We start from the raw sequence: 27014 nt of genomic DNA, 5'->3' as shown, positions 1-27014 counted from the left end.
GGCAACTAAGAGTGAAAAAAATAAAAAATAAAAAATTGTGGGGACAATAGTGGTAAATTTCTTTATCCGCTACTAAAATCTGTCGCAATAACACGTTAATTCATAGAATTTGCAAACTCTTGCGGGGGCAAGTGCCCTCACATCCCCCACTCTAAATCCACCCTTGACCAAAAGTTCATTTCGTGATAATCTACATATTGTAAAAATGATGATGATGGAAAGACTTTCTTTTTTCATTTTGGTGCCTTAATTAACAAGCGAGTGGTAAGTAACGGTGAAGAGGGGTTCAACGTGATTTGAACTTAGTTCATGGGATCAATCGCCTCAAGCCTTGACCACTTAACTAAGTGACACCTTCCGTTTATCTAATGGGTCCCGTTATTTGGCCAACAGTTTGGCAAACATTTTGGCAAACACTTTTTCAAAACATGGGTTAGAGGTCTTGGAATGGGCTGATTTTTGGTGAGGATGATCTCTACAGTGAGGAGATCATCATCACCAAAAATCAGCTCATTCCAAAACTTCTAGCCCCAGTTTACAAGTTGAAAAATCGTGAACCGTCCATTTTTTGTAAACCATTTTTGATGGGGTTAGAAGTTTTGGAATGGGCTGATTTTTGGTGATGATGATCTCCTCACCGTAGATATCATCCTCACCAAAAATCAGCCCATTCCAAGACCTCTAACCTATGTTTTGAAAAATGTGTTTGCCAAACTGTTGGCCAAATAACGCTACCCTTATCTAATTTATGTTATGCAATAATCATATTTTTACAAATTGTCTGAGACAGAGACAACTTGGGTAAATTGTCAAGATTTCGTAGGCAAGTAAAAGTATAAATTTACTTTGAATAGTCCACCATATTGATTTGTTTGAGATCTAAAATGATAATTTTAAAACCTCAATTGAGTTTTTAGATATATGCTAAGTAAATGGTTATGATTTTTTGTTATAAATAATCAATTTGTAATTATTTAAATGTTGGTGATTTATATAAAATAAGAAATTTTGTGATTGAGTCTTTATTGTCCAATTTATAATAAAAAGAATAATAGCTATTTAAATAAAAAAAAAATTTATAAAGAAAATTAAACTAATTTTAAATGATTTGGTCTCATCTAAATAGTTTGAGAGATGGCCATAGCATATGCAACGAAAGTAGATTATATCTCAATCATAAGGGATATTCTATTTCAAAGTCCTATAAGAAGGCAAATAAGAACATGTATTATGTTAAGAAAAAGATGAATAATCGAATCAAGAAACGAATCGAAACAAAATACAAATCACTCACAGATTTTCTCAAAATTGAGTTACGTTCACGGATCACACTGATTCCCCTATGAAAAGAAAACTCGCAATTACAGATTACACTCGTTCACAAAAAATGAGAAATATAAATATCCTAGGAAACCTAAAACCTAACTAGGATTTTACATAATAATAGTAAAATTACGAAAATACCTTTGGGACCATGAAAGCGTGACTTGATTTATAGTACCTCTTTTTGACCAGTACTATCAAACTCCACAAACCACAACATATTAAAATAGTGAAAACAAATTTACTTTCAATAACAGAAGATACGACTTTAGTCAAAATTGAATGGTGGAACAAAAATGCATATTTAACTGGCCCTAAATCTTTTAAAATAAAGATTCGATGATAATGATGACTTAGCTGTTATGAGATGACAGAGAAGAAGTCGGTTTGAAAAAAATGGGGACAACCCACCCTAGCCATTAAACCCTAAATGTTAAAGTTGAGCCACAAGACAAACCCAATCTCTTTCATCGAAGAATAAAATCTCTTTCATATATAATTCCAAACACTGTATCAAAATTTGTACTAACAATTGGTAAGGTCCCTCCCCCCTTCACATCATTATGAAAAGTAATGATAAGGTTGTGGAATCAAATAGAAATCTAGATTGCACAAAAGAAAATGACATTTTATCTTTCTTTCTTTATTTTTTATTTTTTATTTTTTTTATTTAATTTTAGGGGCAACAATGATATTTAAGTATAATTTTTTCATTCATAGTTTCATCTTTCAATTAATTTAAGTATAATTAAAAGTATTCTACAATTTTGTTATTTAATTCCCATAATAAACACTCACTAGCCCAAGTACTTAATTCTCCTAATCATATGGAAGAGTGTAGAACAAAATTCATCTTAGACCCTAATTGAGTTCTCTAAATCATCTTTAGGTATAATAGATTAATTCTTTACTTAGTTATTTTTAAAATTAAATGGTAATTAAAAATTAGAATTTGGGTTATTTTAATTTTATCAAATTTCCAATAAAGTAATTGAGTGGCAACTCCAAATTTCACTCACACATTAATTAATTGAGCCTAACGAATGTAGTTTGTGACGATCTCGGATTGTTTTCGTAATAAGGAAAAGATGTTGCTTTGTTTGAACTCAGTTTTGCAAAAATTTGAACCGATTCATAATACGTATGGTGTCAATCTATTTCTTCTATTTTATTTTTCAATTTCACTCGAATTTCATTCGTACGCTGATGAACTGTGCGATTAACTCGGGATAAGAATACAAATCTTTTGAACATGAGCTCAGGAGAACAAATGAAGTTCTAAAAAGCACCCTTACAAATCTACATGTGATTGTCAAACATTTTAATTATAGAGTTTCTATTGCCACACTAACTTCTGTTAATGCCACACCAACTATGTGAATTACAAAAGAATTGGTGTGGCATTAGTAAAAGTTGGTGTGGCTTGTTCAAAGAGCTAATTACACTATTAACACAAAGTTTCACAAATGCATACAAGAAATTTAGTAAGATTTCCCACCAACAATCCCTACCAAATATTCCAGAGAGGGGGAGATATAAGAGATGAATAATGCTGAAGTGATACAAGAAATTCTTGCATAATTTGTGAATTATTCGAAGAATTGTTAATTATACTCCGTACTAATAATATATTATTGGAAAAATAATTATAATAAAATGGGATGATCCATGTTACTCATAAAAAAACATTTCGTACTTTATTTATTTTTATTAAAATTGAGAAATTGGTTGATGTGTCAACATGCTTTATCTTTAGCCTTTGATGTTACTTGGAAACATGTAACATGCCATATATAGATGTCAGTGCTATTAAAAAAAAGAAAAAAAAGAAGAAGAGAGATTTACTCCGTAGACCTAAGATTAGTATTTTTATTACAAAAACTCCCTTGGAGTTCTCGAAGGGAACCTAACTTTCAAGTTTGTTACCCAACAAACCTTGGAGTTAGTGTCCCCGTCGTAAAATTCAAATTTATAAGATTAATCTGTTATTTAACATACCTTAAATAATTAGAGTGGATTCTAATGACATCAATTTATGGCATCCAAAAATATGATCTGATGACAAAATTTTAAGAACTTTGAAAAAAACAGTTCTAATTTTTATTATTGAATTTTAGTTTTAAATTTGGAATTTTGGTAATCATCCTTTCAACACCTATGAAATATTTTATTTGAATCCGAGTTTTTACATGAAATCTAAAAGGCTGTGATATTAGATTTCTAATTTGATAATCCATGTGGGCCTAACATTCCTTAGTAAGATTTGAAATCTTACTAAGTTAGTCATGCAAGCCTGATTTTATAAAGTAAGATTTGCTTAGGTAACAAACTTGACAAAGCAAGGGAGTTTTTGTAATAAAATTGTAACAGATAGGTTTGTTCGATAAATCTCTCAATAAAAAATTGGCAAACTTTTCAAGGGTATTTTGGAAAATATGGAACATTCTCATAGTGGACTTTGCAAATTTGCATGGAGGACTCATTGATCCAACTTTCAGAAAGGTTGCTATAGACTCTTAATTTCATATTCATGGACTTTTAAGGCAACTTCCACGTATAGAAAAACCTAACTTATTTGTGGAGGAGTGTAGGAATTAAGAAACATAAATGCTGTTCATTGATACTTCCGCGTCAGGAAAGTGCAATGTGAGGTACAATCTTGAGGTCAAATAGACAAGAAAGGCATACTACATTATATATTAGATTTATTTATGACACACGTATATACATTATATTAGTGGGCCAGGTTTGGCCTGCGTTTTGTTAGTTCCTAGCATGGACTGGATTAATGGGCTATAAAAATGACAAAGCAAAAAACCCCTGATTTTTCTTTCAAAAATTTGTCATCTTCATCCTATTCAACCTTTAAGTTTAATTATTTTTAATCTATTTAACCACACCATAACCCCTTGTAGAAAATCCTTATTTTTTTTTTTCTACTAAAAATTGCATTGTCTTCTATTTTTCTTAAAATATCTTATATTGCTATCGAAGCTTGAAGGTTAAACTAAATAAAATTTCTAGGTAGAAGATGAGAGTAAAAAGTTGAGTTCGACTAATCTTACTAAGTTAGTAAGGATTTCACTCTCACTAAGGGTACTTGGACGCATCTTGTGGTATCCAAAAACATGATGCGAAGCTTCAAGGTTGTAGAGGACAGAATTCTATGAACTTTCACACAAAAAATTATAAATAAGTTATTTTTCACTATTGAATTTCAATTTGAAGTTTGGGAGTTATGTGGAAGTTCAGTAGCTGTCATTTTTTAAAATCTTGGATCAAGGTCATATATATATATATATATATATTAGATTTGAGTTTTTCAACGAAATTTAGAGAGTTGTGGTGTTGGATTGCTGATGTGATAATCCATTTTAGCAAAATAACCCATAGTAAGACTTAAAATCTCACTATCTTTGTAAGGAAAATGTTTCTCGAATTTTTTTTTACCTCAGAGGCTAAAGCATGCTTTTAAATCTAGTCTGAGACCGAGACAATTTGCCCGAGTCATCTCGATCTCGTTTAGCTATGATACAGATATACATCGTGTCTCAACATTCACATCATCTCGCAAGATATAATCCGACTGAGTTTGGGATTTTGATTAAAATAATTAAATTTTTTTAGAATTTAAATATTTATTATATAATTAAAACATGATTTTATCTTATATTATTAAAAAAATATTTTAATTTAAATATATGTAAATCAATTATTATAAATTGAATTAAATGAATTGTCTTGTTTGAGATAAATTGTCCGAAACAAGTTGATCTTATTCATAGATGAGACAAGACGTGAAACTGAATTTTGCAGTTATGAGATAAAAGACGATTGATTTTGAAAAGAAAAATAAGGGGTTATTGTTTTAATAGGTGATGTTCTTTAAGTCATTTTTTATTAATCTATTAAAAGAGACATTTTACCAAAAACATAGAGGCGTATTGTCTAAAATAAAATAAAATAAAAAATGTTTATTCTTTTTCTTTCCTTGGCGTGCTCAATACTGCTGTCATCATCGAAGCCTAGTCACACTGAGGATGGAAAGTACTACTGCTCATGGAAACTGACCGCGTTCCTGCAGTTGAATCGTACCTGTGATGATGATGTACATTGGACTGCTTGCTTGTTTAATATAAAAATACATAGCTTTTTGGGTAAAGGAGGTGTATGATGATATGCTGACTAGATATTGTCGAAAAAAAGCTTCAAAATCCATATTTTCTACATATGACATACATCTAAATCAATAATATAAAAAAAAAGAATAATAATTAATCAGGTCGAGTTTTCATGAACTTTGCTAATATTTTTAAAATCTTTGATAACTCAACTCGGATCTTGGACAAGTCAATGTACTGTTTCTGATAATCTTCAAGATCAATTGGTACTAGATGAATTTAAAATCATGTTTGGGGAGGATCTTACTTCACCATATTATGAGATTATTTAGATTGTGTAGAAGATTAGAGCATTGGACATCCTACAATGTGGGAAGTTTCAACCCTCGAGAGAGGGTTTAAAATCCCATCAAATTTCAAATAGGAGCATACAAATTTATTGTTAAAATTTTTTTGTGCTAAATTGATGATCGATGAACTAATAACATGAATCCATGTGTATTGAAAAAATAAGCATGGTTGATTGGCGGAGAGAAAAATTATGAGTAGTTAGGAGTTTAGATTTTTAGTGTTTTTTTTTTTTTCACTAATATTTTTAGAATCGGGATAATCTAATGCTCTTTTTTCTAGACATTCTCATCATAGAATCATAGATCATTTGCCCTGAAATACACATGAAAAAGATTTATGATTTTGTAACTGCTAGGTTAGGAAGTGTATGAGGGGCGTTTGAAAAAAGGAGCGTCAGATTATCATTAGTCATATTTTTGTAATAAAAACAATCTATTGAATGTTAATGTTATTGTGTATCTCTAAGATGATGGCACAACATAAACATGCCCATTGAATCGAACATGTTTAATCCGAATAGTTATCAAATCAGATTTGAATCCTTATAAAAACCCAAATCTTGGTTTGTTTTGAGAGAGATTTACTTGGCTGATTTAATTGTTGCATTTTTATTACAAAAATTCCCTTAAAGTTCTGATAACTCCAAAGTTTGTTACCCACCAAACCTCACTTTATCAAACTTGTTATCAAACAAACCCTGTAGTGGGGATCTACATCATAAAATTTAAATTTATATAATTAATTTGTTACTTAACATACTTTAGAGTGGATTCTAACCGCATATATTTGACAGATCCAAAAACATAATATAATATCACATGGTTAAGATGAAAAAAATTCTAAGAATTTTAAAAAACAATCGAAGAAAAGAATTAATTTTCACAATTGAATTTGTGTTTTAAATTTAAAAGTTCGGTAGCCATTCATTTTCAACACCAACAATGAAACTCATAAAGGTTTTATTTTTTGAATTTTTTCTTTTGATTATGAGTTTTCCCATAAAACCTAGAAGAATGTGTTATTGGATTTGCTAATTTGATTATCCATGTGGGTCAAATGACCCTTAGTAAGATTTGAAATCTTACTAATCAGTCATAGTAGCATGATTTTTTATAAGGTAAGGTTTGTTGAAATAACAATCTAGATAAAGTAAGGGAGTTTTTTTTAATAAAATTGCAATTGATAGGTCTGCCTAGCAAATCTCTCTTGTTTTGAATCCAAACCGAAAGTGGATCTGAACAGATCCTTGGCGGCATTTGAATTCAACTCTTGTCCATTGTACGCCACGTGTTATAAGAATTTTTTTGGCGTCTGCGGCTTACCACACCATGAATAATGAGGACGACTAAAGACCAGAAAAACTCGTAGATGTAATGCAACACACCCACCTTTGATTATTTAAATTGCAAGTTGTAGAAGTAAATAAACATTCACATCTACTGATTTATGTGGTGGTTCTTGTGACGGCAAAAGCGTCCAAAAATCCAATGTGGAGACGATAAAAGAGACTTTATTATTATTAAATTTTTTTTTTTTTTTTTTTTTAATGCTTTTGTACATCTGTTGTTCTAGAGAATTCTCACCCATAGATTTCACAGTTTCTTTTTTCTACTCATCTTACTTGACAAATTTTACATTATTAGGGAAGAGAATCTCACTTTTCGTACTCTTCATGTATAGAAAGGCATACCAAACTTTTTTTTCTCATTTTTTCTTCTTTCTTATCTTCTTAACTATTCTCTGTCTGGTTTTTCCCTCTCAGTTCTTACTAAGATCACTGAAAATCATTAGAAATGAAGGTTATATTCCTACTTTTAGTCCAAATTCGATTCAGATTCTTTGTTTATTTGATTCATGCAAGTATTATTTTTGTTGGTTTTTTTTTTTTTTAGCTATACTTAATGGATTTCTATACAAACTTTTCATCTGGAGATCTCCATTTTTTTTTTATTTTTTTATTTTGAGGAATCTAAGACATGATTCGTTATGGGTTTTGATGGTTAAGTAATGGGTATGTGTTTGATTTTGTTTTCTGATAGCCTATCCTTGTTTGTGGAATCAATCTGCTTTTTTCACTTTGAGGGTGTTTTCAGAATCTACTTGGGAATCCTCCTTTTAATTTGTAGTTGGGTTCTTCAGCTTTAGAAGAAGAATTTGAAATTGAAATCTGAAATTTGTTGTGAATCTGATTTGATATGAGTTGTTTGCAACTTGGTTGATTCACTTAGATTTATTGGTGTTCTGTGTTTGATGTTACAGAAGGTATTGGTGCTGCAGTTAGATTTACATGATAACAAAGAGAAGCAAAAGGCCTTGAAAAGGGTCTCTACCCTCTTAGGTACAATAATCTTCTCTTAGATCTTCTTTCTTGAAGTTGAAATAAGAGGCCCATTAAATTCTAGTTCCTGAAGTTGAAATAGGAAAATCCATTAAAAAAATGGAATTTTATTTCTTGAAGTCCGACATAAGCGAGAGCACAGATCGATAGATCTAGTGATATATACGATGAATTCACAAGAAAACAATCAAGAAACTAAGGAAACATGATTTAGGATTTTACATGATTCGGCTATGCCTGCATTCATGGATAAAGTTGAACAATCGAGAAACCCCATGAATTGGAACTTTAATTATTGAATTTAAAGTACAATCTTGTCTTGGAATTTCTTTCTTGATGTTGAAGTTAGAAACCCTGTTAAATTGAATTCTAGTTCTTGAAGTTTGAAGGGGAAAACCAATTAAACATTTGAATTTTAGTTCTTGAAGTTGAAATAGGAAAATCCATCTAAAAGGAATTTTTGTTCATTAAATTGAACTGAAATTTTACAATTCTCAAAGTTGAATTGAGTAACTCCATGAATTTGAAATTTAGTTCTTGAATTTCTATTAGGAAAATCCATTAAATTTTGAGCTTTAGTTCTTTACTACAATAATCTTATGCTGAATTATAGTTCTTGAAGTTAATTAGGAAAATATATTAAAAGTAAATTTGTGTTCTTGAAGTAGGAAAGCTTGTTAAATTGAATTTTAGTTATTGGAGTTAAAAGTGAAAAACCCAATTAAATTGAACCCATTTCTCTTCTATAATTTTGTAGGAATTGATTTCATTTCCATGGACATGAAGGGCAAGAAATTAACAGTGATTGGAGATGTAGATCCCGTAAACATTGTGAGCAAATTGAGGAAATTTTGGAAAACTGATGTCATCTCAGTGGCGCCTGTGAAAGAGCCCGAGAAGAAGGAGGAGCCAAAGAAAGAAGAGCCAAAGAAAGAAGAAGCAAAGAAAGAAGAAGCGAAAAAGGAGGAACCAAAGAAAGAGGAACCAAAGAAAGAAGAACCAAAGAAAGAGGAGTCGAAGAAGGAAGAACCCAAGAAAGAAGAGAAGAAGATAGATCCGAATGAAGTGTTAGCGGAGATTTTCAACACTTATAGGGTGAATAATCTCCACCCATATAATCCCAACATGGGTTATAATCTCCAATCCTATAATCCCAACATGGCTTATCATCCTCACATCTACAATCCCCCAATGATCCCACATTACCATGTTCAGAATGCTGAAGAGAACCCAAATTCTTGTGCGATCTTTTAATTATGAGAATAAGACCTTCATTCGTTATCAATGGATTCAAATGGGTTCAGAGGCAATGACGAAGAACAGAGAAGCTATTTGTACAGTTGAAGATGGTGGATGGATGGATCTTCATTTCTCTGCTCATGGGTAAGTATAATTTAGAAGAATAAGTAAAACATTTGAGATTTTTATCGAATGAAACATTACGTTATCTTGTTTATATGAGTTCAACTATGTTGAGGAGAATTTGAACATGATATTAATTAAGGAAGGCTTTTCTCAAGTTCTAATTTCTATTGGATTTCTTTCTTTTAGTCCTGTTTTAGTTCAACTTTTTTGTAGTACTTAAAGCTTTGTTTTAGTCCAAGTTCTGTTTTCTTTGGATTTTTTTTTTTTTTTTACTTCAACTTTGTTTGTGTTTTAGTATTTAGTTCAACACTGATCATAAAAGACCAAACAGATGGAAAAGTCAGAAGTTAGCTCATGTGGGAGATTGTGGATGAGAATGTAATGGAACATAGTGTCTCAATTTTTTTTTTTTTGTTGGATTGAGTAGTAATAGTTGAAATTTATAATTTTTTCTTCTTTTTCAAATCCTTGTCTCTATTCACTTTATGAATTTCTTTTTAGTTTAACATTGTTTGTGTTTTAGAAAGTGGTTTATAAATGGTTCATAGGACCAAGGATGAAAATCTCTGAAGTTAGGTCATATGAGAACTTGTGAATAAATGTAATGGAATATGTGACTTGTGAGTGTTCAATGGGGCCATGGGAAAGCTGGGCCGAGACAACATTAGGCCGAGAAAGCAATAGGTCGAGCTCGGCCAAGGGAAAGCTGGGCTGAGACAGCACTGGGCCCAAAAAACACTTGATTGAGTGAATAAGTGTTCACTGTGAGGCCAAGCAAAGACCACTAAATTATTTTGATCTTAATGCTTTGGTTGCTTACTAGGCTGAGGCCACATTAATTTGACTGCTCTGAGGAGAAATTTTGAGGAACAATGGTTCAATGTCAATCATGAATCCTTGGTTTCACATTGTAGTTTTTTTTCTTTTTTCAATGAGATTGTATGTTTTAACATTGTAGTTTTGTTTGGTGATTACAAAAATCCCACATTAAATATGTGAATATCAGTCAACATTAGAAAATTGTGAAAAATGCTTATTTAAATTAATCTTTTTTATTAAAACATATTAGTTTTAATTATATTTTTTAAAACAACATATAAATATGGGTAACTGAGACTATACTCGGAGTTCATACGGCATATATCATATATGGGGTAATGTGGCACTATCATACGGTGGCATAGCTCACACATTGAGGCACACCATCCTACATGGTTTGGGATAGCTAACTTCTCCTGTAGAGGCCTTCCAAGGATACCACACATTTGACACTTGCATTATGTATAACGGGGGCATAACGAATGCACGTAACAAACCCAGTGTCAGCTTCCCAAGCCTACCCTAGAACATGCATATGAGAACTCAAGTCGTCCCCCTTCAGGATCATCCCAAGCCCTAGAACATGCATATGAGATGGCTTGTGTGGCAATGGGGAGGGGATGAACAGTGCTCCTCCTTGAAGAGGATGTCAAGTCTTTTAGCCAATTCTAGAAGGAAACATCAAAACTTGAGGCAAGGCATACTGGGCTTTATGGAGGTCAAGCCTTTGTTGGGGGGGGGGGGGGGGGCACACTATTATGTCAATTTACACGAGTTTATGAGATAAGACCTGAATCAAGGGGCAATGTCATTGGTTTAAAAACTGTGTACGTGTGTCTCAAATATCGCTCAATATGCTGCATCATGCCCCCTTGACCTCGAACTTCTCTAATAAATTAATACCAAATTACCTCATTACCCTTGTCTTCAACCTGAAATCAAAGTCTGTTTGATTTCTCTTCCTAAAGCCAATAATCTTCATCCTTCTGGGTAAATAAAAATCAGTCTTGATTAATCTAATTTGACCAACAAACTTAAATAACAAGATAGGATTTATGAAGTAGAAGATCAGATTTTCTAATAAAAAAATTTAACTTTTTTTTATAAAGTATCTAAGCGAGCTTCAAAAGATGGATTGAAGATGAGCTGATGAGGTAAAATAGATCAATATTAATATATTATAAAGATTGAAGAGCTTTAAGACGACTGAATTTAAGAAGAAAAGTTAAGGAACTTTGGTTAGGTTCAAAATAAGGGTATTTAAATTATTTTTTGTTAGTCCAAACTAAAAAGATGAAGGACAAGGTGGGCATGAGTTTAAAAAACTGGGGTATCTCTAATATTAATCAAAGGGGTGGCATGAGTTTGAAAACTCAAAGGGGTATCTTTAATATTGACCAAACCTTGAGGGGTTTTTAATGAATCAAAAAGTTAAGGGGCAATTACCCACTCTGACTCCCCCTCGCTCAATCTTTTTAACATTAAATTATAGAAAAAAAAAATGATACTCTAATGAAGAGACTTTTTCTTTTCTAAATAGTCCTTAAGTTTGACAACACAAAAGGGTATCTTTAACATTGACCAAACCTAGAGGGGTTTTTAATGAATCAAAAAGTTAAGGGCAATTAACCTCTCTCTGGCTCCCCCTTTCTCCATCCTTTTACCACTAAATTATAAAAAAAAAAAAAAATGAAAAATTACTTAAGGGACTTTTTCTTTTCTAAATAGTCCCTAAGGTTTGGGTGATCTCTTAATGGTCCATTTAGTAAATTTTATTTTCTTTATAATCCCCAGCACATCTCACATAGATAAATCATTGAAGTACCCAAATTACCATTTTTCTCATCTTCTTCACATAGGTTTTTCAATAGCGATTGCGACCATTTTCAATGATCTTTGATCATAAATGATGAATGGAGAATGATATTCTCATAATTTTGAATATTTAGACGTATTTTTTTAATTTATTTTGATGTTTCGTTAAAAAAAATGAAAAACAAAATTGAGATTATAATTTTTTTTATTTATGATTACATTGTAACTTTTGATTTGTAATTATGATATGTATTGAGGTCAGAAAAAAATCTAGTTCACATTATTGTGTCGAGTTTTTATTGTTGAACTCACCACTTACTATCGAGTTTACCACTTTTTATTGTCTAATTCAACATTTAATTACTAAGAACTCATCACTTAGGGATGAGTTCATTGCTTTTTATTCTCTAGTTTAACATTTAATTAATGTTGAGTTCAATAATATTTTCATAAAAAAAATCCGTCGAACTTGATAGTAATTAAATGTTGAAATATATAATAAAAAATTGTAAACTCTACATTAAGTGGTGATTTTTACAATAAAAAGATTGAAATAGGAAATAAAAAGTGGTGAACTTGACACTGTAAGTGTGATCAAGATTTTTTTATTTGTTGAGTTCGGTACTGAGTAAATTTCCTCGAAATACCCAAAATGTATAAATTACAATTGCAAATCAATAATTACAACATAATCATCAAAAAATTTAGAATCTCAACTTTGTTCTTCTTTTTTTATTTATAAATCATTGAAATAAATAATAAAAAATGCATTTAAATATTCAAAATTAAAAGTACATCATTCTCTAATCGTCATTTACCATAAAAAAATGCCAAAATTTATCGCAATCATCGTTGAAAAATCTAACTATTTGTAGAAGATGAGAAAATGATTGTTTGGGTATTTCATAGACTTTATAAATACGAAATGAGGTCCAAGGATTATTAAGAAAATACAATTATACTAAATGGACTATTAAGAGATCACCCAAAACGTACGTACTACTTATTAAAAAAAAAAAATCCCTTCATTAGGGTCCTTTAAGTAATTTTTCTCAAAAAAAAGTACAAACCAAAAAACTTGATAACATTACAATTTCTTGAAATCTCTTAAGTTTTCTTTTTCTATATATAGTTTTAAATTTGTTTATGCAAATCAGTTAAAGATAACATAACCATTTTCATGTACAATTAAACACTTGAAAATATCATTTTTCATGAAAATTAATTTTCCACCATATTTTTCATTTGCAATCAAACATACCCAAAGCGTAATGATATTATAAGTCAAACTTGACTAGGCGACTCAAAAACTCAAGGAGCATGTAACTTGTAAGAATCGATTTTTTCTCTTGAAAAACACAATTACAAATCTCCATAAAACATATGCAGTTATATATTTCAACTTGCACTACCACCTCAATGAGATTTTGAATTGTCTTGTCAAAATGAATTACAAAATCACCACTCAATCAACAAATAATAATGTTTTATTTCAAAGTCCGTGACGAATGCACGTGATTTTTTCTACACAATTGATGTGACAAGGGCACAAAATCTCATATCTTTTATCTCTCGGAAGCACAAAAATAATCTGTGATTCTAAGCCTTCGCTATTTCAACCACGTACCAAAAGTCGCTTTAGGTATGCGGCTGACGGGACAAGAGTACAAAATCACACATCTTTTCCCCGTGTATCCCGATGAAAACGATCTGGACACTTCTGTGCACTCGTCACGACTCATTAATGAAACAATTTGGTTGACTCATATTGAGCCAAGTTTTTAGCTCTACCCTTGAGTGAAGGGGCATCGTCCACGTGCGTTAATAAAGTACATTATGAGATCATGAATCATATTAATTAGTTGTACTTTGAACTGTTGTACTTCACTTATTTATAATAATCAAAATGTACTTCAATTACACGTGGCATAATTTTATTGGCGGAATTAATTTATTAATCCTCAATAATCCACCTGTCATTCTATATGGATTCCAAAGTAATAAAATCATTTAGGTAAATGACTCTTTCCTAATTAATTCAACATATCTATTTGTCCATCCTCAAAGCGTTACTTTCAACCATTTTCTATTCCTTTTCCTCTCAAAAAGAATAATGAGGCCAAAATATATGATAGGAAATTGTTCACTTCGATTTTAATTAACTTTTAACAATTTATCGGGTGACGTGCATTTTAATGTTATTAGTCATGCACACATAATTATAAATACTTTTCATCCAAATAAGAGTGAAAAGCACTTATGATTATGTGTGCACCACCACATCAGAATGTCAAAATCGATATACATTTCAATATTATTCCAACACGACTCTTTACTTGATTAATTAATATTCATAGATAAAGAGATATTTAATATAATAATAAAATCAACTCTACTTTATAGACTTAAATAAGAAATATAATATTAATAAATTGAGCATAATGCCAATAAGGATGAGTGAAAAAGTAAGGTTAATGAAGTTAAATAGATTCTATTACCACACCAACTTTTGCTAATGCCACCCAATTTATAAGTAAATTAGCACATATCTTGGGGTGGCATTAGTAAAAGTTGGTGAGGCAATAGAAGTTTTCTAAAATTAAAAATGAAGGGTAAATTTCACTTTGATCCCTTGTTGTTTGGCATAATTCTATGTTGACCCCCTAACATTTTGACAATTGCACTTACCTCCCTTGACATATACAATGTTAAATTCAAATGTTATTTTACTATTTTACCCACTTATTTTTTTAATATACAAAAGATTAAATTTTAGAAAAACCTATAAAATTATTTGTGTCTAAACATCTACATTCTCATGTTTGAACCAATTTATTCACAAGGATATTTTATTTATAAAAAATATCATTTTAAAAATGGTAAAATTATCTTTACAAAAATTAAAATTTATTTTTAATTATTTGATTGACAACAAGGGAGGTAAGTGAGCTTCTTAGATAAACCAAAGGTTAGGTAAGTGCAATTGTCAAAATGTTAGGAATAACTCCAATAAGCGATACCTTGAAGAAAGTTGATTGAAATGATTAGTCTCTTTTTAAGAGAGTATTAGCACACCAACTTTTACTTATAACTCACCGATCTAATATAAATAATTGGTTAATTTGAATAGGATTGGTGTGTGACAAGTAATAATTGGTGAGTCAATAGAATCACTCATGTTTAAGGAAAGTCGATTATTAATCCAATTAGAAACATCAAACATGGTTCATTTAGTCAAACCATAAATCTTGGGATAGGCTTTTCTATCATTCTAGTCACTAGCCAAAGATTCAACTCAGAAACTCAAATGTGTTGATTCACTACTTGATGGACTCACTTTTGTTCATTGGTCTTTAAATCTTTTTGAGTGCTTGTCATTGTCGAAGAAAAAGAAGAGAAATGATTGAGGATGTCATTGTCGAAAATTTGTGATTTTTTTTTTTTTTTGAGATATTCTTATGTACCTTTTAATGAATTTATCATCTCAAAAAATTTAAAAATTATATATTTTTATTATAAGTATAAGGATTTTATAAATATTGTGAACGAGAGAGAGTACAAAGGAGGTCGAGAAAACCCCCTAAATAAGAAAAAACAAATTACAAGTCCAAAATAAAATACAAATGAAAAGCAAACAATAAGCAAAAGTTGTTATACAAGTTATCCCATCTAAATACAAAATCTTTAAAGAAAATTCTGAACTCCTTCTTTAGCTTAGCCCAAAAGAACATTAGCACTAGTATCTCCATATACACCATATGCACATTATTCTCATTTTCTTTGAATACCCTATTATTTCTCTCATTCCAAAGATCCCATGCTATGGGTGAAGACAAAATATATTTTACCTTTTAAGAATTGGGGGAGGGGGAGGGGGAGTATGGTTTCAAAACTCAGTTAGACGGCTCATCTCGTACATGGATGAGATCAAGTTGTGTTGGACAAGACAACCCATTTAACTCGGTCTATATTTATTGATCTACATATATTTAAATTAAAATGACTATAATTTTGTAACAAAATAAGATATATTAGAAAAAAAATTAGTCATAAAATCATGTTTTATTTATATAATAAATATTTAAATTAAAAGAAAAAACAATTAATTTAATCAAAATCTACAAAACTCGGGGGGAGCATGATTTCAAAACCCAGTTAGACATCTCATCTTGTCCATGGATGAGACTGAGTTGTCTTGGACGAGGCAAGCCATTTTATTCGGTCTATATTGATTGATCCACATATATTTAAATTAAAATAACTATAATTTTTTTAATAAAATAAGATATATTAGAAAAAGTTTAGTCATAAAAATCATGTTTTATTTATATAATAAATATTTAAATTCTAAAAAAATAATTATTATTTTAATCAAAATATACAAAATCCTTGTTGACCCGACCGAGTTTTACCGACTCGGCTGAGATTTTCAAAATATCGTCTGAGACATCTCGTTTATCTCACAAGATTACGTGAATGCTGAATGCTAACTGATTTGTGGTTTGGTTCGTATTGGGTTTGTGGAAAATGATATATCTTTGTTTTGATTAAATATTAGATCTTCCGCACGTTTTGATCAATATTATAGATACCCTGATTTTGGGTCTTGATCAATATTAATAAAGACATTCATCTTGCAAATTGTTGATCACATGCTAATCAAGTTTACTTAGGTCTTCTTCTATGACACTAATGTAAATGACCTAAATGCTCTTTACAAAACTACCTCTATGAATTGGATTCATTCTAGAGGTAAACCATGAACCGTGAGCTTGATTTTGAATCAAGCACAAACCGACCAACCATATAACATTAATTGATCTCTACAACCGATGATTCAAGCATTTCAGAACAACAAGGCCTCTTAATATTATCATTATTTTTTGCTAAGTAAGCAAAGAAGTATGTTAGAATATATAAACAATCATAAAGGGCTAGCCCTTGCTTGATATATTTTTCTGATGGATAAAGGTAAATTACAAAAGAGAAAAAGGGAAGTTGAGATGACCAACTCAAGAAAAGGAAAAAACATTACTATGATTCCGTTAAGTTACACACTCTATCCAAACGAACTAGAAAGTTCTCAAACAACATCCCTTTGAACTCTTTATAAATCTTAGACTATTAAAAATAAAAAGGCAATGATAAAATTAAAGAGATCCATAATTAAACTACATTTCTTTCAAGAGTACAGGGTTTCTTTCCTTGCAAATGTCCCACGTGATTGTAAAAGAGGTAAGACTCCGAATCAACTTTTTCGATAATACGAAGCTTGACTCAAGCACTTACTTTACTAGTCTTACTTGGGGAAGTTCCAGACTATCACCCATAAAAACAACTTTTGACACTCGAAGGGAGGGATTAAGCAGCACGGCTCACAACAGCCACATTAGCTCATCCGCAACGTAGTTGCTCTCTCTCCATAGATGTGTTGAATCTTCCAGTTGCAGTGGACTCTTCTTGGATTCCTCAAAGTTGGAGAACTCGAGATCAAAAGCTGCCTTTGAAGGACCAAACCGACGTCCCTCATGTAAAACCCCCCATGATCCTAAAATCTTTCCAGCTCACTTGTAAGTTGTAAGTCTTTGGGGGTAACGTGTGAGTCTTCGAGTCAACTTGGTTTGGCTGGTTTTGAACAAATCTTCAGGTTATTTTTATTTATTTTTAAATGTTGACCGTAAACTTATTTCCTCACCTATTACATTCTCCCCAAGTTTCTCCTAATTAACTTAGCTTGAGAGGGAGAGAGAGTATGGAACATGCCTTTTCTTTGTTTTATTTAACATTTTAATCCTCCTAAGAAGCATGTGTATTAACTATAAATTGATGTCAATAGATGGTTTGAGTGCCTAGGTGTTATAACTATCAACTCTGCTTGATATAATGGATTCCATGGAGGTGAAGCGATCTCTCCTCAGTTACGAAGGTGTTAAGAACATCCAAGCAGCCCTAAGGATGTTGTTCATGGTGGTGTTTATTGGGTGGTTGATGGTTTGGGTTATGCTTCCAACAAATACCTATAAGCTCTCATGGACACCCATACTCAAAGCCAAGGCCAATTCCACATATTTTGGGGCACAAGGTTTGGTTTTCATTGCTAAAGGACTTATTTCAATGATTTATTTATTAATTTATCTTTTGATAATTTCTTTCTTTCTATGTTACAGGAACAAATCTTTTGCTTTTCACCTTTCCAATAATGTTTATAGCTGCTTTTAGCTGTGCATATCTCCAATTAGCCAAGAAATCCGAAAATAATTGCAATGAAAGGTATAAAAATTGATCAAAAGTACTGATTAACAGTATTTTAATTATTGTTCCTAGCATTCATGGATTGACATAATATTTGTTTGCTTTGGTGTGGTTGTGGTAGTAGAACAGGTACAATAAGTCGTCTAGCTTTCTTGACACAACCGATGTTTGTGAAAGCTCCTATGGGGATCGTAACAATGATAGAGTTAATGTTTTCTATCATGTTTCTTGCACTCTTGATATGGTCTCTTGCCAATTATTTACATGTTAGCTTCAGCCACCTCAGGATGCATAAGGAAGGAGAGCAAGTGTATGTGTGAAGGATATCTTTTCCTAGACTTCTCCCCTTGTTTTATTTTTTATTTTTTATAACTCACCAATTAGTAAAAATATATACATTACGCACCAAAAAAAGATAAAGTAAAACTAAACAAAAAAGGGCTAAGGTGATAAATAAGAGAAAAAGAAAAGGAGGAAGTAGTGAGCATGGTTTTAAAAATCACTCTTTCTTGATCTTCTTCATAGATCTGAAATAGGCTTAAATTCCAATTTCTCTCCATATCGTTCATGACTGAGTTGAGAATCCAAGTTCTAAAACCATGGACTAAACAATCTAATTTCATTATTTGGTGTGTTATATATAAAGAGTTGGTATTAATATAAGCTCTTTTGATTAATGCAGTATTGTTTGGTGTATTATAAAAAAAGTTGGTGTGGCCATATAAGATCTCTTTATTAATGGAGTTTGGAGTTGATTTTACAGTTGGAAAGCTAAGTTTAGAAGCGTATCTCTAAGACTTGGGTACGTTGGAAACATCTGTTGGGCCTTTATGTTCTTCCCTGTGACTCGAGGATCGTCGATCTTGCCATTGGTGGGGCTCACATCGGAGTCTAGTATCAAATATCATATTTGGCTTGGGCATCTCTCCATGATCCTCTTCACTGCACACAGCATAGGTTTCATCATCTACTGGGCCATGACTGATCAGATGTCCCTGGTACTACTTAATCAAATAATAGCTAGCTATCAACTTTAATTTTATTACAATATGATTGCTAATAAAAGTTACAAATAATTTCTAGCTAATAAATGTTGCTAGTACAGGAGAATTCTAATTGTCACCATGTTAGACTCAAAATCTGGACAAGTTAACTTGACTCAACCATATTTTTGGTAGACTACTTCAAAATTTCATACAGATCCATGAAGAAGAATGGAGTTGAATTTATAAAATTGGTTTGCATTTCATTGAACCCTAGTAGGATTATATAGTTATAAATCCTATGTTATAAAAAAAAAAAAGAAAAAAAAGAAAGAAAAAAAGAACAATCCTTAATAGAAATTAATAAACTCTATCTAAAGAAACCTCTAATCTAAACATATTCTATGAAAATCTTCAAATTCATCTTAGAGAAGATAATTTGGTATATCACAATGCACTTTGTTCTAATTTATCTTTTCTAATATTGTAATACTCTCCCCCGTCCCCAATCGCATATTCTTTTGAATAAGAAACTTGTGGCTGGTAACATTTAAAATCACTTCTTCACCTCAATTAATCAGTAGTTGATATCTTCTAAAAAATTTCATTGTGCTTTTGGTGTTCACTACTTGTCTATGGAGTATTTTCTCACATCCCAGTCATTTGTGAGCCTATCAGAGTTAGCGATCCACCAGATGAGCTCTGTCATTTCCAAGAGAATATATACAAAGTAGGATCATACAACTATAACAAAAAACTCTTTATAAGAATTATAGTTGTTGGTAGAGGTATGAGGTAAGATAGGATCTTCATATTTGTCGGTAGAGTTTTTATTTTATTATTATAATAAAGATAGTTAATGGTGCATTGGCCTGGCAAATAACGAAGTTGCAGCCCACTGGAGAAGGATTTCCATGATTTAAAGTTCGATTGGAGGATCGATAGCTCTGACACCACGAAGAAGAATGTGAATTTGTTATGATTAGAATTATATGAACTCTGATTAGGTATTTATAGGATGTTATAGATTGAACCTAACTAGAGATGAACTCGACTCTTAACAAATCTAATCCTGATCTTTGGTTAATCTAATCATATTATTCTAATCTTCATCTTCATCATCAAAGAAGATGAATTGGTGATCAGCATATACTTTATTCTAATACATCCTAAAATACTCTAATGGAAAATACATGATCCCAATCATTAAAACACAAAATTCAATGGTCAGATTTTATCATTGAGGGATATTTATTATCAGGAAACGTATAAAGTCCAACGGAACTGGATCAGGACCTTGTATTTTTCCAATAAGTCATTTTTCATTAATTCAACCATTGGGATTTATACATCTCGATGATAAATTTCAATATACATACATATATGTATATGTCCATAGTTTTATTATCCTGGTTAGATCAACATCAGTCGGAGAAATTAGTAATCATGATTCTCTTGGAATATTGTTGGTGTTTGTAGTGAAAGAGGAATTTGGTGTAGTTGTGGGGTTTGCCAACTTGTGGTCATTAATGTTTGATGCTTTTGAATGTAGTAGAGACAATAACTATAGGATAAAAAGAAGAAAGGTGGTATAATAACCACAGGTTCAGGCTCCTGCTACCTTTTGGTGTGTACTGACCCACAAACAGTAGTCCCCACACAAAAGTTCAGCTAATACCTTCATTTGCTTTAGCTGTCGCTTACTTGTTAATCAGCTCCATTTTGTGTTGCAAGTCGTTTGACGCCCACTAACCCATATATGTTTGACCCATCCAATTAGCTGATTTAGTTATATTAACCATTTCATTTGGCATACTTTTTCTATCATGAGCTTGGAATTCAAGTATTGTCATGTTAAACCCAAGGGGTTGGCCTAGTGGCAAGCCAAGCCATGATAAGCTCCTTAGGAAAGGTAGGTCAAGTGTTTGAAACCCCATGAAGCAATGAATTCCATGGGGCCACCCTCCAAGGTCCGGTTGACCTCGACTCAACGTAAGACTTTCCAAGGGGGTGGTGCGTGTGACCGTGGGATTAGTCTCACCTGAAGGGTGGGGATACCCATGGTAAGCACACACAAAAAAAAAAAAAAAAAACTATTGTCATGTTCATAAAACCCATTATGATGTATGAAAATGATTGAATCCAATGCTAGATATCAGCAATCATGCTAGTTAGTTTTAGTTGTTATTTCATGTTTGTTTGTTTGTTTTTTGTAATGAGTGAAGACCTCAAAGTTGGGGTTAATTGCAATATGTCAACAAACTGACAATGGGTCTAAACCCTTGTTGTTGTTATATTAGATAGATCAATTTGTGGTGTCAATGGGTGAAAGAAGTCCTCATATTAGCCAATTGACACCAAGTAGTGAGGTAGTACCTATATCCAATTTCTAGAGTAGGAAATATATTCATGAAATATACACCAAATCACTATTGGCAAGTTGTGGTTGATGAGACTATTCTATTAGGATTTTCTAACTTATATAGTTTGGTGTATCAAATAGAACTTGATCACTGATCAAGCTGGCTATCAATCAGCTACATCATCCTCCGGGGGTGTCGACCACAGGTTCTGGCAATCACTGGACGATCATCATATACCAACAAGTACACAACCATGATCATCTCCTCAAATGTTTCAACGTATCAGCCAAAAACCCTTGTTCGTAGAAAAGCATATCATGACAAATATGCAATCACGTCTATGGATCATCGATATTGTTCGTTGCCTCCAGCTACTTCTAAAACCTGAAAATCGCTACTAGTTTACTTTCAACTTGAACCAGTTCACATCAATGCCATTATCAAAACTCTTTGTAATGATGCCCAGACATTGCACCTATTATACTATCCTTCCTTTTGCTATTGTTGCCAATCTTATGTCACTCATGCTGCATTTAGTACTGGCCTTCTTACTACCACCGTTGCCAATCTTTTGTCGTCCATGTTGTGTTGCAGAATTGCCCAATTATTCTGCTTGCCAATGATTTTTGACTTGCAATTTGTCTCTTCAGGCTTGAAAAAAAAAAATCTGAGTTCCCTTTTATTTCATTTTAGAAAGAATTGCACAAAAACAGAAATTCAATCAAGTGAAAAAGGCGGCTTCACAAGGCCCAATAACTTCGTGTTCACCTCTTGGCTGCTCAAACCTAATTTATTGGTTGAGACCAACTCTATCTTGGTCCTAAAAAGCCTCTGAATCCTTTGTGATCAAGCTCCCTAGTTTGAATCTTTGAATCTTTTACGAGCAAAATACCTATCTTGATCCCTTGAATCCTTCAGGGTCAAGGTTCCTATTATGACCCTCTAAAGACGATGATCTAGCTCATCCTATTGGCCCAATTGCTTTTGATGGCTCACACCATCAATTTGAGATGAGCTTAATGCTCCTTCATCCTTCTTCTACTACTCACTAATTAATTTTTTGCTCTTCTTCGTGTTTCCATTGGCAAGTTATTATTCTATCCCAATCGTGGTACTTTTGGCATGCAAATTGGTGTTCATTCCAATACTTTTTTAATGGAAACATTATCTTACAAAGGGAAGGCAATTTATATTCTAAGCTAGCTATACATTTTATCAATCTCTTGCACATCTTTATTTATCTCTATGAATTTGAGGGAGGGTATTAGAGTAAAGAAGAGCATCATATAAAGGTGCATGAGATATGTACCAAAAGCACTACTGGTGAATCTCATGTCATAATAGGAGAAGTAAATTATAGTGTAATATAAGAACATTATTCTAACATTTACTCTATTAATTTCTTGTTTATGTGTTTCTTTCTCCATGCTTTATTATAGGGGGAACTTCTTTTATTTAAGTAAAATGCATTAATTAATATCCATAAATAGTGCACTGAAGACCTGTTTGTCCAATTTCTTGTAAACCTGGAATGTTCATAGTTGTAGATTAGATTGAGCATCTCACTTGCATGACTACTACATTCATAATTTCTATTATATAGAACTATGTACTTTTAATCAGATAGTCCCTTATTTGGAGAATTTTATGAATACTTGGAAAATTTTGGAGAATTTTGTGACTGCATATGGCATTTTTATAGAGATCAATATGATTTATTTTGTGTTTGTTTTGTTTAATTTTAAAAATAAGGATCTGAAAAAAATACTTTCTTTTTTGAATTAATTTGTAGATGCTAGAATGGAGTAAAGATTGGGTATCAAATGTAGCTGGAGAGATTGCTTTGGTCTTTGCATTAGCAATGTGGGCAACGAGCTTCCCCCGTGTAAGGCGAAAGATGTTTGAGCTCTTCTTCTACACACATCACCTCTACATCCTCTATCTCTTTTTCTATGTCCTTCATGTTGGAATTGCCTACTTTTGCACAATCCTTCCTGGCATTTTCCTCTTTTTGATTGATCGATACTTGCGTTTCTTACAATCATGGCAAAGGGTTCGGCTAGTTTCTGCATGTGTTTTACCATGTGAAGCTGTTGAGCTAAACTTCTCCAAGAGCCCAGGTATGTTTACTATGCATTGATAGTAACCAAGTTCGAATTCGGCAATTATTCAATGGGGGTTCAGTTTGGTTTAATTCAGGTGAATTCATGAAATTTCTGAAAGGAATTCAATTTATTTATTTATTTTTTATATTTTGGGATTTCTCCCAAAAACCCATCAATTTCAACATTCCTAAGAATCTCTTCTTGTTCTTGTGACATAGAATCTTGAGGTTGAAGTGCCAATTAATTTGTCGACTGGTCCCCTATTTGGAGAATTTTTTGAAAAAATGAGACAAGTTTTCTTACAGTGTTTATTGTGTCTCTTGCCTTCAGCTCTACTTAAGTTAGATTCAACATTTTAAAATCAGTTTACTTCATGATATTTTCTAGGCACAGTATTGATGGTGCGATTCAAGTTGATTTACTTGATAATATTTATATGGTCATCGTATTGATGGTGCATTACATGATTTCTCATTTTCAGAATTAAATTATACTCCTACAAGTATCGTCTTTGTCAACATTCCTAGCATTTCCAAGCTACAATGGCACCCCTTCACTGTGACCTCCAATTGTAATATGGAGCCAGATCAGCTAAGCATTGTCATCAAATGTGAAGGAAGTTGGAGCCAAAAGCTTTACCAGACCCTTTCGCTGCCCTCTTCTATGGACCATCTTGATGTCTCCATTGAAGGACCTTATGGCCCTATTTCACCTCATTTTCTAAGGTTTGTTCCAAAAACAAAATTTTGTTAGGGGTTGTGGGTTATGTTTTGATGTTAATAATATAAATATATCTAATAACATTTTGGATAATCCAACCATATATTGAGTTACTCTCAACATGAAGATCATTACAACATATATAATTAATTAACAATATTAGAAAAGTTACCTCAACTTAATACAGTTCAAATGAGTGATCCAGATTCTTCAAATTATAGGTCAAGTTTAGTGAAGTGAAGTATGTCAAAATGATCCATAGAGCCTCTAATCCTTCATGATCTAGTATTAAAAAGTTACAATATCCAAATTCTTAAATTCAATTCAAATTTTAGTGAAGTATGTCAGTCTGGATTTACATTTTATGAGAATGATCTTCAAAGCATAGTCAATTCAATGTACGGTTGGATCGTTGCTGTCACACACACACTGATGTGATCCAACCGACAAAAAAATGGCCAATTGATGCAGACATGACTCGTTAGTGATGGTGAGCGGTGGTAGTGGCATTACTGCTGTTATCTCTATTTTTCGAGAGATTGTCCATAGGAGCACAATTACAGATTGTCAGACTCAACAGCTCCTCCTCGTTTGTGCTTTCAAGAACTCTACCGATCTAGCCATGCTAGATCTCCTTCTCCCCACAATCTCAGGCATTCCCTCGGATGTTTCCCGGATAAAATTGAAGATAATGGCCTTTGTCACTAGAGAAAAGAATCCGCCTCTCGAAGACACCAGGAAGCTCCTCCAGACTATTTGGTTCAAGACAAGCTCATCGGATGCACCCATAACGTCGATCTTAGGTCCAAACAACTGGCTCTGGCTCGGTGCAATAATCTCATCTTCATTTCTCATGTTCCTCCTCTTCTTGGGGATTCTTACTCGTTATTATATATATCCTATCGACCACAACACCGATCAGATTTACCATTATTCGGGTAGGGCTCTTTGGGACATGTTCTTCGTATGTGTATGCATATTCATAGTAGCAAGTATGGTTTTCTTGTGGAACAAGAAACAAAAATCCATTGAAGGAAAACAAGTACTGAACATCGATGTTCGAACACCCACAACTTCGCCTGGTACAACGTTCTACAACAATGCTGATCGGGAGCTCGAGAGTGTCCCCCATCAGTCCCTTGTCCAAGCTACTGAGGTGCACTTTGGTGCAAGGCCCGACTTAAAGAGTAATTAAGCTTTTAGTTTTTTTTCTTTCCCCACCATGACTTTTTTTTTCCCCACCATGACACTATTATTCAACTACTTCTAGATTAGAATGCCAATGAAATTTATATGTTTTGTTGATGCAGAGATATTGTTTGATAGAAAAGGATCGAATGTTGGAGTTCTAGTTTGTGGTCCGCAGAACATGCGACACGAGGTTGCAAAAATTTGTTCAGCTGGTTTGGTGGATAACCTTCACTTTGAAGCCATTAGCTTTAATTGGTGATTTTAAGTGTTTCAATTGAAAATAAGAGGGCTTTGTTTCAATCTGTTGTTTTACATGTATGTAATAAAGGGATGTTAAAGAGAGAAGCCATCATCCAAAGCTTCATGGGTACTGTAGCATCTCCATAACCATGTTTGTTCTGTAAATAGTTCTTAGAAACATCTTTATTTTGTGTTGTATTGAAATAAAATGAATTTCTTGTGATTGTTAAATGGTACTTTTTTAAATACTAGTCTCAAAAAAATTATTTACAAAAATAAAATTAAAAAATTATAAACTCTTTTTTTTTTTTATTATTATTATATATATAGGGGACGGTTCAGCAGTCCTAAAGTTTGCCAAGTTTGGTGCCAAACATTTTTTAAAATATGGGTTAGAAGCTTTGGAATGAGCTGATTTTTTGTGAGGATGATCTCTATGATGAGGAGATCATCCTCACCAAAAATCAAAACTTCTAACCCCATCAAAAGTGATTTACAAAAATTGAACCGTCCACGATTCTTCAACTTGTAAACTAGGGTTAGACGTTTCAAAATGAACTGATTTTTTGTGACGATGATCTCTTCACCATAGAGATCATCCTCACAAAAAATCAGCCTATTTCAAAACTTCTAATCCCATCAAAAGTGATTTATAAAAAATGTTGGCACAAAACTTGGCAAACTTTAGGGCTGCCGAACCACTCTCATATATATATATGGGGACGGTTCAGCAACCCTAAAGTTTGTCAAGTTTGGTGCCAAACATTTTTTAAAATTTGGGTTAGAAGCTTTGGAATAAGCTGTTTTTTTGTGAGGATGATCTCTATGATGAGGAGATCATCCTCACCAAAAATCAGCCTATTCCAAAACTTCTAACCCCATCAAAAGTGATTTACAAAAATTGAACCGTCCACGATTCTTCAACTTGTAAACTAGGGTTAGAAGTTTCAAAATGAGCTGATTTTTTGTGAGGATGATCTCTTCACCGTAGAGATCATCCTCACAAAAAATCAGCCTATTCCAAAACT

At 32.4% G+C, this 27014-nt stretch overlaps 2 protein-coding genes across 10 annotated transcripts; both read left to right on the top strand.

Annotated features, from left to right (window-relative positions):
- The first annotated feature begins 7374 nt into the window (after positions 1-7374).
- Positions 7375-9663, top strand: LOC147408026 (uncharacterized). 3 transcript variants are annotated; one of them, XM_086436863.1, is made up of 3 exons: positions 7384-7594; positions 8055-8133; positions 8891-9663. In XM_086436863.1, exons 1-3 carry the CDS (start codon positions 7589-7591, stop codon positions 9385-9387), a joined length of 582 nt encoding a protein of 193 aa, XP_086292989.1. In that variant the 5' UTR covers positions 7384-7588; the 3' UTR covers positions 9388-9663. The 3 variants fall into 3 exon arrangements, with proteins under 3 accessions (XP_086292987.1, XP_086292989.1, XP_086292988.1); XM_086436861.1 differs by lacking the exon at positions 8055-8133 and having other exon boundaries at positions 7375-7594; XM_086436862.1 differs by lacking the exon at positions 7384-7594 and having other exon boundaries at positions 7829-8133.
- Positions 9664-17408: 7745 nt separating this feature from the next.
- Positions 17409-26217, top strand: LOC147408025 (ferric reduction oxidase 4-like). Of its 7 annotated transcripts, none has more exons than XM_086436857.1 (9): positions 17409-17702; positions 17986-18214; positions 18300-18402; positions 18506-18694; positions 19148-19382; positions 23523-23850; positions 24317-24560; positions 25027-25742; positions 25866-26217. In XM_086436857.1, the coding sequence occupies exons 2-9, from the start codon at positions 18016-18018 to the stop codon at positions 26003-26005; spliced, it is 2154 nt and encodes a 717-aa protein (XP_086292983.1). In that variant the 5' UTR covers positions 17409-17702; positions 17986-18015; the 3' UTR covers positions 26006-26217. The 7 variants fall into 7 exon arrangements, with proteins under 7 accessions (XP_086292983.1, XP_086292982.1, XP_086292981.1 ...); XM_086436856.1 differs by having other exon boundaries at positions 17969-18214; XM_086436855.1 differs by having other exon boundaries at positions 17409-17779.
- Positions 26218-27014: the final 797 nt, after the last annotated feature.

The sequence above is a fragment of the Akebia trifoliata genome, chromosome 3, assembly GCF_017979445.1.
Source record: "Akebia trifoliata isolate Shusen 1 chromosome 3, ASM1797944v1, whole genome shotgun sequence".
NCBI classification, from domain to species: domain Eukaryota; kingdom Viridiplantae; phylum Streptophyta; class Magnoliopsida; order Ranunculales; family Lardizabalaceae; genus Akebia; species Akebia trifoliata.
The sequence above is the reverse complement of the archived record's forward strand: the minus strand, read 5'-3'. Positions and strand labels throughout refer to the sequence as shown.